Below are 15,410 nucleotides of genomic sequence, written 5' to 3'. Positions count from 1 at the left end.
CATGTGTCCTCAAATGTTTCATTAGGTTTTACGTGTTTCCCCCTTTAAACGCAATTGTTGTAAAACATTTGTTGCACATTGCGGTGTCGGAATCCTTTCTTGTGAAATACAGCCACACTTTAGAACGTTTAGCTTTAGGCATTTTAATTTAAGCACGTTTAATGTAGCTAGCTAACGGTAGGATACCTGCTGCCATCAGCGCAAGTGTCATTGCTGCATTCACGTGCTCCTTGGATGGTCTCATTTCCCAAGTTGTGCTTTTAAGTCGGAATGTGAAAACAACATGGACGCTAACATTACTACAAAGATTTGTTGGATTTGTATTATCAGAGCTTTATATTATGAAGTGATTTTGTCCTAGAGATGTCACTGCACCAATACCTGAACCCACTAAATATTGCTTTACCTGACTTATCAGGGTTACTGTTAATAAATAACTTTTCTAATTAATCTACGTCAATCTATATGGACAGCAATGAACCGTTATAACCTAATACCATATTACAAATTACATTGTTAGCAAAAAATGTATATGCAATATCTTATTTTGCCCATTGCACGGTACTCAACCCTAGACAGCGTCTTGTAAGCCCAGTGTATAAACAGCAATGCAGCAGTCAAAAAGTCCATTGAACACGTTCACATTGACCAAAAGTTAAAAAGTCTATGCATGCGTGTTTGTTTAATTATGGTCATTTGATTGTACTCTAGTGCTTTATAGCATTGAATATATTTTATTTTATTTTATTTTATATTTAATTTATTTTCTTCTACTTGTGTGAATGATAGTAAAAAGTCCTTCCTGTCATCACAGTGTAAGATGGGTGATAGCTGTCAGCTCAAGCTGGAATTCTTGGAATGGGGAGGTGGTTGAGAAACAGTTTGTGTGTCACTCCTTTGGAAGGATACAGGCTGGAAATTATGACTAGTACATTCATCATTCATGCTCAAACAGTGAGAGAAGCTCTCCGTAACACTCAAATGCCCCATAAAGCCCCACATGAGCTATGTGACCTGCCTGCCTGCCTGGGCAGGGTGTTATTTTTGGGCATTGCCATGCTTGAACTACCCCTTTGGCTCTTTACTGAATTACTGTGTCCATAGGAATTGCCCCACACACACACACACACACACACACACACACACACACACACTGGCAACAAAGTGGTAACTGGTTGTTTTCCTCAGTGCCGATGATGTCACCTTGTCACACTCTCACCTCGTACAGTCTGCTGGCTGATATCAGAACTGAGCATATGCCAGTAGGCAAGGAATCCTCTTTGAAGTGTCAATCAACTTGATAAATAATTTGGGTTTGATGAGGGTTTGCGCTTAACTCTGCAGGAATGTGGCCTTCCAGGACCGGGTCACATATTTTTAATAATCTACCTATTAATAGTCTCATGCGTTAATGGGTTACCAATTTTTACTCCATTTGTGGAAAGTGCTATTTGTTGTGTTATACTTTTTGAAGGGCTTTACAATATCCTTCCTTTTTGGGCTTTCACAGGCGAATATACAGGGACAAACTGAAGTTCTGGACCCACTGTGTGCTTGTGACATTGGTCGCCTTCACTGTCATGTCTTTCTTTGCTGAGCAGGTCAGTACGGTTCAGCATAATCTTCCATTGTTCACACACACAACAAAGATAAAGACAAAGATCCCCCATTTAGCCTTAACAGACTGTAGGGGCAAGTGCTGTTAGCGAGCACCTATGAAGGCGAACGGTACACGAGGGGGTGGGTGGCCAGCACCACGCCCGACCGCCTTTTGTCTCCCCAGTGGCAATGTTACACACCGCACCAGGTACTCATTTTAGGCTGAGTCGACCTAGGGGAGGCCCGGGACCGGTTCAGATATTCGTCACTGGTGTTGGCTATGAGCGGGAATCGAACTCAGGTCGCCAGGTTCATAGCGCAGTGCGCTAACCACTACACTACCGCTCCCCATTTCAGCTGAGTCTGTGCAGCCTAATATCAGAGTCCCATATCAGTTCCGCAAGTAAGAAATTTACCCAGTTGCCTAATGTGTTAAGGTGTTCTTTTAAGGAAATGCTTCATATGATATCATGCCTATGATTGATTGATATTTCTCAGCCTCAACTCTGTGGCATGCAGAAAATAGTTGCTGTATTAGTTGCTGTATCGTCTGTTCTCGAGAAGAGGACTACGGTTTCTGTCGTTCTGATCCTAGGAGAGGTTAATGGACACAGTGACCTTTTAAGGGAGCGTTATGTCTTCATCTGTCCAAAGTGACAGAACAGGAATCTGGACACTCACTGTGAATTTGTGCATTATCAGTGGATACTCCCTCCTGTACACACCGCATATGTAAAGGCATTTTGTGTTTATTGTTCAGCGGCAGTCATAATTTTTAGCGGAGTAGCACATTAACAGGCCTAATTACAAGTCTTCACAACAGCTTTACAGTCTACCGCTGGTGCATCTTACTGCCCTTTTATTTGTTTTCTTGATTCATGGCTAACTTAAAGCCTTTTTGCACCCCACCTTTCTGCATTGGGGGCATATGAATTAAAGAATCACCGTGAACGCAAATTGATCATAATTAAATGGGTAATTAAACCTAATAATTTTTTTTTTTTTTACATCATTAGCCAAGGAGTTCACATACTTTTTCCAAACTACACTAATTGTTTGATATATTCAATATGTACAAGAACAATAAAATAATTTGTGTGTCATTAGTTAAAACCGATTGTGTTGTTCAGATGATCAAACCAGATTTTAAGACAAATTTTAATATTAATGCAGGTAATTCCAAAGCGTTCACAAACTTTTTCTTGCCACTGTATATATTGTGGCTGTTATTATTATTTTATTAGAGTTTTTACAAAGTGTGTTGCTGATTAATTATTAATGCTGATTAATTTTCATCCTTTATGTTGATGGTTGTAATTCGGTCAATAATTGGCCGATACATAGCGGCAGCTGATACATCAGTGCATCCCTACACGCAACTACAAACTTCCCACGAGGACTTGCATGCACATATGCAACACACAACAGAAAGTGAAACAAAATGATCATCTCAAAAAAACTAAAATGTTATGCACTATTGTTTCTTTACTTCTTTATTTTACTATCATGTGTCAGTCTTGTTTCTAAATGTATCATGTGTCCATCACAAGTTCTTAACAGCTTTGTTTGACACTCCTTCCTCTTCCTCTTCTGTCCCTCAGCTGATCATGTTGAAACGCCGGCTTTTCCCCAGACGCAGGGTTGGCAAAGATGTGAACCCAGAGCGGGTGTGAGCATTATGGCTACTCCATATTCTAGTCTCTGTCACTCGGAGGGCATGAATCAGATGGTGTGTGAGGAGAAAATCACATACTCTGAACCAGAGACCCACTCCTCAAATGCTAGATGCAAACTTGCATTTGTGAGACCATTTGGATGTGACTGGGCCATAGTTCCTGGAGACACTTCATGAGGGGCATTTGTGAGATACTGCAGCCCATGAGGCAAGGCCTGCGATCACACTCCAGGTTTTGTATTGACTGTGAACTGCACTCAATGGCCGATATTTGTTTTGCAAGTAAGAGCTTGTGATGTGCAACATGCCATATGACCTTAAGTGTTTGAATTGTATTAATTGAAATAGTATTTTAAATTATAAGGGGAGTTCAAGGGTAAAGGTAATACCCATAGAAAGGTTAATCTCTTGTTCTGTCCATTCAGTGCCTTTCTTTACCACATGATTGAAGCCAGTGAACTTTGATGCACCACTGAAATTCTCTTGTCTTGTGCTTTGCACGTTTGCATCTGTTTTAAAGGGATAATTCCCTCAAAAATGAACATTTTGCCATAATTTACTCGCCTTCATGTCGTTCCAACCCCTTATGAGTCTGATTATATATAAAATCATACTGGTTTGGAACAACACGAGGTTGAGTAAATGATGCCAGTATTTATATTACTGGATGAACAAACTTTTTTTATCAGCCTGTCTCTCTTTCTCTCTCTGTATTTGCAAAGTGGCACAAAATCTCATGAAACTAAATTGCAATTCTGAAATTAGGAATATTTTGGGGTTAATTGTCGTATATAAGTATAATCAATAAGGAACTATTTCCTTCTATTTTAAATGCACGTCAATCATGATCAGAACATTTGGGTGGAAGTCTCACATGCTTGTCTCTTAGTGAGACATTAAATACTGACTTTGTCTGAAATTCAGATGCCACATCCTGTGGCCCTGTTATGTTTTAACTCTTCACCCAGTATTTCAAATCTTTTTTTCCTTCCTCACTGACGTAGCTACTACTGACCTATCCACGTGACTCCGTGTATACGTGCCTGACTAAACAGACTTGAGTGTATAGGCGATGTTGAATGATAATGCTGATCTAGGATGAATTGTTTTCTTTTATTTATTAGGTTATGAAGAATATGATTAATCTCCTTTGTTTTATTTTGAAAGTGTTTGTCCTAAGATTCTGAATCCTAAAACTGTTATTGTATTTCTCTGAATTCTATTGACAGCTGATCAGTTTTGTCAGTTGGAAATTCAACCAGCAAGGTGCCAAGTTATTTTTTTTATTTGCTCGAGGACAAAAACACAGTTTGATAATGAACTTGTACACTTACCATCTAAATGAGATTATAATGAAATGGCCTAATCTGTTAATTAAAAAGAGTGACTTTAAAATGTGTTTTTCAAAGTCATGACTGCTTTGATATGCCTTAACAGATGGTAAAAACAAAACTCTGGTTGGTCGCTACCTAAGTGGGCAGTTCTGGGTCAGAATAAGCTGCAACATGGACCTAACTTTGTCATAGTCTGGCTGACAAATAACATGTCAAGCAAATCTATTGTCCTCTGTATAGTTGATCTGTATTTTAGATGTTTGGTGAAAACTTTGAGACATTGCCACAACTATATCTGGACCCACTTTAATTGGGTGTCTTAAACTTGTATGTACTTAAAGGGATAGATCACCCAAAAAAATGAAAATTCTCTCATCATTGACCCACCCTCATGCCATCCCAGATATGTATGGCTTTCTTCTGCAGAACACAAAGGACCTACTGAGCTGAAATATTCTTCTTAAAATCTTTATTTGTGTTCTACAGAAGAAAGTCATTCACATCTGGGATGACATGACAGTAAGTAAATGTTGAGAGAATTTTCATCTCTTGAAGTATTTAATACAAATGTACTTATGTAGTTACGCAATCAATATATTGTATTGTATGTATTTTAATGTTAGTACATAGTAGTTAAAGACACCTAATATGAAGTAATATGTGACCATATATCTTTTTATAGTATACCCAAAGCACAAGAAATTCAGAAACTTCAGACAGTGTTCTATTCAAATCACACAAAATTTATTTTATTAGCCCTTTAGGGAGGAGACGATCATAAGCAGGCAGAGCTGTCAATTAGTGCATCATACAACAGGTACAAAAGATCACCACCCCCAAAAATCCCCCAAACAGAGTTGAAGACAGAACCCAAAACTCTGTGATGAGCTCAGTTCAAACAGGGGGAAGTAAAATATACAACCAGTATAAGAAGTCAGAGTAAAATGGGATTGGGTGACTGGGGAAAAGGGGGTGGAGCTCTTCTCAAAACAAAAGGTTTCCCTGTTTTAAGCACATAGCCACAAATAACCTTGACAATTCAATTCTTTTAATTACATTGTTGTTGTTGTTGTTGTTGTTGTTTTTAAACAGACTTGACTTAATTTCACACAAAATTCAAATTACTAAAATAAATATAAACACTGTAATCACTGGACAATCACAAAAAGTTTCCTTTTACTTCTGAAAGCTACAATGACTGTTTGGGCAAAGGTTGTTATTTTTTTTTGTTTGTTTTTTCTTTTCTTCTTATATAAAGTCTCACATGATCTACAAATAGCTGCTTGTGTTTTCTAACAACAGTAAAAATCGTCTACCAAAAAAAAAGAAAGGTGTGTTGTAAACCACTGGGAGTTTGGTGGCTATACAAGGTCTGAAAAACAATGAAATGTGTTCTTAATACTTGCTTCTGATGACTTCTAGATCTAATATATAAAAAATTTGGCATTTTTGTCATGTGGGACTAAATTAAATTATGGATGTTGTACGTGTGTCAAAACCAGTGCAAGATTGCCATTAACTGATGCCCAAACTGCAGGTGTAGCTTCCTTTGGAGAACTTTAATTTAACCTTATCAAACCCCCCAAAAAATGCAAATTGATACTGTCTACTGTTAAACTCTCAAAAAAAATTAATTCCTCAATTATTTTGGACAAAAGCTTGAACTACGACAACTGCCATAACGTTAACAAAACCATTTGGTTATAAATAAGTGTATTGTAAATTTTTGGCCAATTCTAAATTCAATTAAATCAAATGATTACCCCTTTGGCTTGGAAATAATCATTTGTGGTGCATTTCTGCACAGAATGAACCACTTAAAGGCAACAGAAAACTTTTTAACTTGGCTGAGCCCCCATGAGGCAACTGTTTTAATGAAAAAAAATTTTTTATGTAAATTTAGATGTCTAAACTCTTTATTTTCATCCAGTGAGATACAGTCCAGTGTATAGTAGTGTGGTTAATAGAAACAATGTTCTGGTCTTAAGATGTTCAATCAAACCTAGTAAAATGATGATGATGATTCCTTTTAGTTCTATTAGTCTGTGGTGGTAACACTGTCAAGGCCATTTCGGTTTTGGTTTATGGTGCTCTCCTGCTCTAGCTTGAGAAGTGGGGCAATGTCTTCATCTTTAGATCCCGCTTCCTCCTCCCGCCGGGCAAATTGTCAGTCTCTGTGGGTGTGGCCCTGTGGGGCGATGCTGAAAACCCAGATTCGTAGGTGGGAGGCAATTTGCAGGCACAGGCCTGTGCAGTAACGCACCAGATCCATTAGGGACAGCACCTGAACATAATAGCATGGAGAAGAGAAAAGGTTTATTAGTCAATTGAACAACTGTCCATCTTTGAATTTGGCATTTTGCTATCCTGCAACAATCAGGCATGATTTTGCTTTGTGATGTACTCCAAATATTTCAAGCTTAAAGCTCAGGTAAAAATTTTACCAACTGATGGAGCGTGACTTTCGAAACCCTTGCATTTATCCTCTGTCTTTGTGACTCGCCATCCCCATTGTGAATCAGTGTAAAATCTATTGTGCGGGCACCATTAGCAAACACTGAGTGCAGGTGAGATGGCTTGAAATTGCACACTGGTAAATTGGAGCTCACCATAGCTATCCAAAGGACAATGTGCTCATCAATAAAGCTGTTGAAGTACTGGTTTAGGAAGAGCAGCCCAGGACCAATGAAGGCTGTGTCATTAAGATGAAGCTCACTCTTAGTCATGTGGGCCACCTGTGGAAGACATCATACCTGAGAACATCTTGTGAATAGTATGTTTTTGGAAAACGTTTTGCACTGCTAGCACTACTTACCACCAGCTTATTAGAGATCTTGGCGATTACCATGCCAAATGTGAGGATATAGAGGCAGGGATGATGCTCGAAAAGCTGGCTGGAGGACTTCTTAAAGATGATGAAGGCCAGAGTGAGGATGAGGCCGATGTGTAGACCAGGAGACAAAACACTGGTGTCCTGAGAAAGACGTGCACTGCTGTTGGTCTTATTGTGAATGATTCACCGGTGTACGTTACTCAAAAGAAAATATCAGGAAATTTTAAAATACAGTTTTCCAGGCCTGAAAAAGCCATTGAAATTAAAGGGATAGTTCACCCAAAAATTTAATTTCTTTCATCATTTACTCACCCTCATGCCATCCCAGATGTGTATGACTTTCTTTTGCAGAACACAAAGATTTTTTAGAAGAATATATCAGCTCTGTAGGTCCATACAATGCAATTGAATGGTGACCAGACCTATTAAGCTCCAAAAATCATAAAAAGGCAGCATAAAAGTAATCCATTCGAGTTGTCTATATCTTCAGAAGCTATATAATAGGAGTGGGTGAGAAACCGATCAATATTTAAGTCCTTTTTTACCAAAGTAATTGGGTCACTTCAAAAGACATATAGTAACCACCGGAGTCATATGGATTACTTTTATGATGCCTTTATGTACTTTTTTGGAGCTTCATAGGTCTGGTCACCATTCACTTGTATTGTATGAACCTACAGAGCTGAAATATTATTCTAAAAATCTTTGTTTTCAGCATGAGAAAGAAAGTCACACATCTGGGATGGCATGAATGTGCATGAACAATTAAATTCTTAAAATTTTGGGGTGAAGTAACCCTTTTACAAAATCTTAAGTAATGGGAAAGTCATGGACATTTCTATAGTCAATATAAATATTTCTAGTTATGCTGTTCTGAAATATTTAATCAATATTACCTAATTGAGATTTTTATCACCTAATATCACCTTAACGTGAGCAATGCAAACATTTCATTAGTCTCGGTTAAAGCTTCTGTAGAGTAAAACTTGCCCATTAGCTATAGAGAAATGGTTTACAAATCGGCCGAATGATAAATTGGCAAATCAGTGTAAATCTAAATTATTTTTCACAATCAGTTTCCAGAATATCAAATGACCAGAAAAGGGTGGAAAACCTGTTTCTGACAAATAATGTACCATTAGATAAAGCACACATTTCTGGTGTGTGTACTTACTGCAACAGTTGAGCCGTTCTTGCCCACACCACCATTCAGGATGACATAGAAGTAGTTGTAGGTTGAATACAGGAATCCACCAGTAATGCCAAGAATTGGTAAGGTTTGCAAATTCACACCAAGCACAGGCAACTGGGTGAAAAATTTAAACAATCCAGGCTTAGGGGTTTAAAATCCCTAATTTCAGTTTTCATTGGGTAAGGGGAGTTGGGAAAGGAAAGGGCACGACTGAAGCTCTGAGCATGCTTTACAACATAGGAAGGTTAAAAAAAGCTGATGTGCGTTGACATCATCTGCTGTTTTTCGGCAAGACCGTGTCTATGGGTCAGTGATAGCCACGGCAACAGTTAATACCTGTATTTACCTTTTTAGTGTTTGTCCTACGGAGGCAGAGAACAAAAGCGAGACAGAAGTTCTCCTTAAAGAACACACTCAGAAAGGGGGCTCGATCATGTTTTATATTTTTGGAGGATTTGAAGAGGGTTTTTTCCCAAACATAAACCGTTAGTCACTATAGTGATAGTTCACCCATAATGGAAGATTTTGTCATCATTTATTCACCCTTATGTCGTTCTAACCCGTATTATTTTCTTTCTTCTGTGAAACACAAAAGGAGATGTTAGGAAATATACCACTGGTTCTCATGTGTCATGTGACCGATCGCAATGCGGCAAATTTGAATACTATAAACATAACATATCTTTTAGTATTATCCTTAATTGTTTAAAAAGATGCATACCGTAGTCTCCCAAAGGCTCACTCCTCCGAAAGCTGACATCATATACATGATTATAATAGCAATCTGGACCTCTGTTACGTCAACCCTGCAGAAAGTATTTGAAATACCGTTTAAATAAAAACATCAGTACACAGGCAATGACATTTTTCAAATAATTCAGTGGAATAAGCAGTGAACAGTTGCACTCACAATCCAAAGCGGAGTGTTCCAGACACATATGTTTGCCAGTGTGCACAGAAAAACATGAACATGCCCACAAAGCCACAGAAAAACATCCAGTTAGGATAAGTGCCGATCCCACAGGATATACACGTTCCCACGGCAACAAACACTGTGAAGAGAGCAATCCAATTAGAGCGCTGTAAATGTATACATATCTGTATAATTCAAATATACTGTCTACAATCATCACACCATTATCAAATGTTTAAAGTAGGGATGCACTGATATGCACATTTTTGGACGATACATGATTTTAACAAAAAACCTACAGGCCAATAATGATACCGATCAATGTTTTACTTATGCTTAAATGAGTTTCACTGTTCTAAAAATAAATACTTAACATTGAACTTCGAATCTGTTGAACACAAGAAAGGCCATTTTTTTTAAGAGAGCCACAGTGAAAGATACATGCAAGAAACAATATTTAAAAAATACTAAATATGATAAGAAGATTGATATGCAAAGAATTATTTTGTACTTCTAAAACATTTTTGCAGTTTAAAATGCAACCTTTTGCATTACTTTAGTTTAGTAATCGTGCAAGGACATAGTGTGATTTTAATCTTATTTCAATCAATCACGCAGAATTAATGGATATACTGATATCTGAAAAGCAAGGTCTACTTGTTTCAAAGTGTTTTCGATCATCATCCTGTAGCCTATAGATAAGTGCCGCTTTCACAACTGTCACGTTCGTGCCAACCCTTCTACATATTGTGGCTATTATTATTTCTGCATCGTGCGTTTTAAATTCAGAGTTTTTACAAGGTGTGTTACTAATGAATTATAAATAGACCATAGCTTTTTCATATTGCCGTTTTCATACTTATAACCGATATGCCAATGGTTTTAATTTGGTCAATAATTGGCCGATAAATATCGGCTGCTCATACAACGGTGCATCCCTAGTTTAAATAAAAACTTGATTGTTATGAACTATAATATACAAAAAGTTAGGGATGCACCATATATCAGCGGCCAGTATTAAAGCTTAAAGCGATAAATTATGGCTTAAACTAATCACCATGAGGATTTTGATTGGTGTCTTCTGAATTATATGACACGTCAGCATGCAGCAGTCTTTACTTTAGAAGATAATACTGGATCTGAGTTAAGACTCTACTAATCCATGCAGACATATATTTTGTTTCTTTACTCTTTTTGTATGTTAAAGCATGTTTTCATGTTGATAGTGAGTTTGAGGCGTTCCCTCTTGAGGTCTTTTGACAAGACTGAATTAAGTGCAATGCATTGCATTTATAAAAGTAGCTCACTCATCAATTTAATTATAAATTAAGTCAATAGATTTTAAATGAAAATAAAACTGGCCATAGGAATGTAAAATAGATATATTTAACTGGTTCTAAGTAGGCTACATTTGGTAAATAATTATGGGAAAAGAAAGATTTAGATGTTTCCTTGCAGGTTCCTTGTTTTCTGCATTTGTTTTAAAATGAAAGCAAAAGCAATTATCCATTTTATATGATTTCATTTGAAGTGCTCTGGACGTGGCTTCATAAGCTGTGCCTTTTTGTTTTTGCAATAAGGCACACAGAATGTTGATTTATGATCCTCCAAATATAATTAATTATCGGTATTGGCCAATCCCTACAAAAAGTAGATTTCTACATTTCTACATCTTGCCTGTGCAGAAGTCCCCTCTAAGATGCTAGGGTGTTGTGAGTGGTTGCTATTGTGTTGCTATGTGGTTGCTTAAAGGCCCAAGTCAAAAGAGCCAACCCCTAATTCTCTATATTGTGGCCCCTGTGGCTTCCGCCTTCAATCTAATCTATGAAGTTTTATTGTCCTCTATAATATTTATTTTCTAAGCCTAATCACTTTGAAAAGTAATATCACACCTCTCCACAACCAGCAGCATCATTTGAAGTATTATTCATGCCAGGATACAGGATGAGTTACACGAGTACCAAAGTTTAATACTTGTTCAAGTATGAACGATTATAATATTGATGCTTGCAAACACCACTACATATTTGTCCTAAGTTAACTAAATGCTGGATGCTTGGATGGACTGTTTATACCTGTGGAAACTGCATCACAGCCATGGTCAAAGAGCTCCCCGAGAGCTGAGCTGCTATTGGTCCGTCTGGCCTGCTTTCCATCAATGGCATCCAGTGATTGGTAAATAAAGAGACCTAAGGCGCTAAGAAAGAAGGCCCAACCTGGAGCCTAAATAGAGTAGACCGAGTGAGTGCAAGACAGGAAATAAAACAAAAAGAAACAGACGATCATGAAGTACAGTGCAATTGCAAACTGGATGTTAAACCTGTTTGGAACAAGGAACAAGGCAGAGAGAAAAAGCTCTGACATTTTAATTGATTGCAACACTGATAACCTTGCCTTAAGCTTTATGGAAAACAGTGAACTAGTTTGCTCTACTCAGTCAAATCAAATATGCAGAGTGGAGTACACAACCTTGCTGTCTTCAAAGACCAATCCACAAAGCCTATTTAAATAACTAAGCATTTTGAAGACACTTCACTCAGTCCTTGTTTGACTGGGCCCAGAGCCAGTAAGGCAGTTCTCATTTTGTAATTTTTTTTCGACTCTTTGTAGTTTCTTAAGTTCAACCATTGAAGCATTCTGGTGTGTTTGAGTGGATGTGTAAGAGAAGAAAGCAAAACCCTAGACTAAACTTTGACCTCTAACTGTCGATATGGATGTGCTTGTGTTAGCTACAACACTTGAATTGTTTTCTTCGAAGTAGACAAACTTATCAGGGCTTACAAACATTGACAAAAAAAGTAGTTGGTTATCTTATTTGCTTTAATAGATACCACTATCTACACTATTTTACCAAACTTTCATTTCCTTTAGAGAGACATTTTAGAGATCATGAAAAAGAAAATGTAGCTACAAATTTGAAATCACTATATCGCACTAGCATAATTGCCTACCCAAGATAGCTGACTCTTTGCTTTAGTGTTCAGCTCTTTTCTTTTCTAGGCCTAATACACTTTGAATACATTTTTCACTTCTACATCCAAACCTACTGTATATTAGGAAAGTTAGGATTGGCATGTAATAATAATAAAAAAAGAAAACTCCAGCAAGAGTGTAATGTATTAAATAATTGAATAATTAAGTAGTAATTAATTAATTTACCTTCATTTGTGATTAAGTGCTTTAAAGGACTAGGTATTGATACAGATTTCCCGATTCACAAGTTTTCGATTCCGATTAACTTTATATGGGTATATTTAAGTTATAATATCCCTTTTGCTTACATATCTCTCCCAGCTAATGTTGTAAATTATACAGGGGACCTTCTAGCAAGGTACATTATGAAAATATTCACATCACCTATATTTTATTTGTTTTTCATAATTTTTAACATCACATCATGGTCACATTTTTGCTTTTTAAAAAAGAACAAATCCATGTATTCAACCAATAAATAATATTTTATATTTAATATATGATTTTTTGTTGTTACATGTTTGTTGTTTTATTGGATAATTTGTGCTATTTTCAAGTATTTACATTGATTTATTGACCACCTGCTTAAACCGGTACGGTCTCTTTAACAAAACCAGCATTTCTGTAAAGAGCGTCTGCAGATGAGCGCATGTTAATGAGAGAAACTTGAATGGCTTTATCTAATACAAGCCATGCATGATTAGAATTAAATGTTTGTTATATATTGTTTTGTTTTTCATCAACAACATACTGTAAAGAACAGAAAAGAGTAAAAGATTGATCTTGGGATTTAAGGAGCGATATCGAGATTGTTCAAATGAAGATCGCGAAGCATCGGAAAATCTATATTTCTACCCAAACCTAGCGCTTTATACTATGTGCTTTAAGTGGTTATTGGATGAAATCTGGGTCTGAATGCATTGATTATTTTTGTTCATGAAAAGAGAATATCATGTGAATATGAATAGTTTTATGAAATTGAATCAGAATAGTATTTCCAGGGGCTAGCTGACATCCTGATTTGGTCTTTTGCTGTAAATTCAGCAAAAGATATGTACATTGACTAGTGAATTACATGTTTAATAACAAACCATTATAACAATGCTGTTTCTGTGCTTGTATTAAAAATAATTGTTTCTGAGTCCGAGGCCCCTTTTATCTATACTGAACACTGGCAACAGGTGGGTGAAAAGTTGTGCATTCAGCAACAATCTCCAGAACTGTGTAGCAATAAACAGTGGAATCCGGACTTTGTCAATACACTATAGTCTGTGATTCTAGAAATATGACACTGGGTACAGTATGACTCCACACACTGACAATAGGTCACAGTGCATGAGAGAGAGAGAGAGAGAGAGAGAGAGAGAGAGAGAGAGAGAGAGAGAGTGTGTGTCAACAGCTAAAAAGAAAACATTTCATGTCTTAATTAATGGTTTGGGTTTTAACGCAGCTGATAAATTATGCCAGATAAATAACGTTCTAAATTGCTGCTAAAAATGCTGTTGAAAGCTGCAATGTCATAATGTAACATTGTCTTCAGCGGTTGTAACATTAAACCTACAAAGCATGTGAAACAGTAACAAGAAGATCTGCAAAAGGGTCATAATGATTGCATAAATGATTTAATGGTTTTAAAAATGTCACGTGGTGTAATCCTGAAGTAAAATGTATCAAAATACTTTCATAGCACCTTGGATACACGTGAGTGTATGCAACATAATCATGTTTGGAAAGGTTTTTAAACATATTTTTCAAGGTACTTCTTTGTTTTTGTACAAATATTATGAATTTTTGAGTTTTCAGGGTTACTCGACCTGAACAAAATGTGCCTGCCTTTTCATAAAAAAAATATCAACATTTCTGATAATGCCTTGAAAAAACTGCCCAGCCATGATGGTCTAAAGGGGTGCTCAATGTTATGGTCACATGACAACAAAATGGCTACATTCATGTTGGTTACACCACCTGTATTGGATTTGATGGACAAAGTAACAAATAAACATTATTAAAAACATAAACCTGAATTATTTTAAGAAATAATAAAAAAAAAGACTATATACATATATTCCAAACTATCTATGACAACATTTCAGCTTTTAAAGAGACTTTTATTTTATTTGTTTTACTGCCCCCGGACTGTTACACCACTTAGACATGCTTACTTTAAGCCCTAGAAAAAAACAAAATGACTTTGAACTCAGAAATGTAAAGCATCTTCATCAAAGTAGATGTGTATTCAAGTAATTGTTTAGTGTGAATATTTAATGATTGTTCAAGACAAAAATGAGCGTCACGTCATTGACCCATAAACTATAGGCTAGAATACATTTGGCACTACTTGAGTGTATTTTAAGTGTCTGGCTTCTTCAGCTCCACCGAAAGAAATGAGATCCAAAAATGTAAGTGTTTATTTATAAACCTGACGTGGCTTGACATTGAAATAGAATGAAACGCGTCACACTGTCAATCAAACGCACAAGCTCGTGAGAAGTTTCACTGCGGTCAACTCACCTCCTCCGTGGCCGTGGGGCAGTAATACACCAGAATGACGGTAGTTACAATATTAATAATTAGTCCAGTGATGGTTAGCGTGTTCGGCGCGACCCATGTCGGGATCTGCTGGACCAGCCAGTTCCAGTATATCTGGCACGGCGGCTCGAAGAGCGAGCGACCACACGCGCTGTACTTGTGTTCCTCCAGGCGCTTGAGCTGGACAGCTGACAGCAGCTCCGGACACACGCACTGGGGCATTATTAGCGCTCTTTTGGCAGGGTCAGTGCAATGTTTTGGTCCAAATCCCCATGTGGTTACGTGCAGAGAGTCATTTTGGATGAGCGGACAGCCTCTTCCGTTCCTAGCATTCGAGAGCAGATAAACGAAACGGAGAGACG

At 37.2% G+C, this 15,410-nt stretch overlaps 2 protein-coding genes across 2 annotated transcripts in view; one reads left to right on the top strand and one right to left on the bottom strand.

Moving 5' to 3' along the window:
* gnptab (N-acetylglucosamine-1-phosphate transferase subunits alpha and beta) overlaps window positions 1–5,691 on the top strand; it is a 20,318-nt gene extending 14,627 nt beyond the window's left edge. Inside the window, exons 20-21 of the mRNA XM_052118332.1 lie at window positions 1,511–1,601; window positions 3,201–5,691. Of these exons, the coding sequence (XP_051974292.1) occupies window positions 1,511–1,601; window positions 3,201–3,272 (163 nt within the window). The 3' untranslated portion in view covers window positions 3,273–5,691. The remainder of the gene's footprint in view (window positions 1–1,510; window positions 1,602–3,200) is intronic.
* Window positions 5,342–15,410, bottom strand: LOC127637324 (cholinephosphotransferase 1). Its single transcript, XM_052118333.1, has 8 exons — window positions 15,031–15,410; window positions 11,622–11,769; window positions 9,544–9,685; window positions 9,355–9,439; window positions 8,616–8,747; window positions 7,424–7,582; window positions 7,218–7,343; window positions 5,342–6,892 (listed from the first exon to the last, which is right to left on the bottom strand). Exons 1-8 carry the CDS (start codon window positions 15,268–15,270, stop codon window positions 6,776–6,778), a joined length of 1,149 nt encoding a protein of 382 aa, XP_051974293.1. The 5' UTR covers window positions 15,271–15,410; the 3' UTR covers window positions 5,342–6,775.

This window comes from Xyrauchen texanus, chromosome 45 (assembly GCF_025860055.1).
Source record: "Xyrauchen texanus isolate HMW12.3.18 chromosome 45, RBS_HiC_50CHRs, whole genome shotgun sequence".
Lineage (NCBI taxonomy): Eukaryota > Metazoa > Chordata > Actinopteri > Cypriniformes > Catostomidae > Xyrauchen > Xyrauchen texanus.
Note: the sequence above shows the minus strand (reverse complement) of the source record. Positions and strands in the feature narration are given on the sequence as shown.

Excerpts from the sequence above, each read along its gene's own strand:
- LOC127637324 (XM_052118333.1), bottom strand. The coding sequence starts at position 15,270 with ATGCCCCAGTGCGTGTGTCCGGAGCTGCTGTCAGCTGTCCAGCTCAAG. Across the intron at positions 11,770-15,030 it reads GCCCCACGGCCACGGAGGAG|GCTCCAGGTTGGGCCTTCTT; the intron begins GTGAGTTGACCG and ends TACTCTATTTAG. Across the intron at positions 7,344-7,423 it reads AGATCTCTAATAAGCTGGTG|GTGGCCCACATGACTAAGAG; the intron begins GTAAGTAGTGCT and ends TGTCTTCCACAG.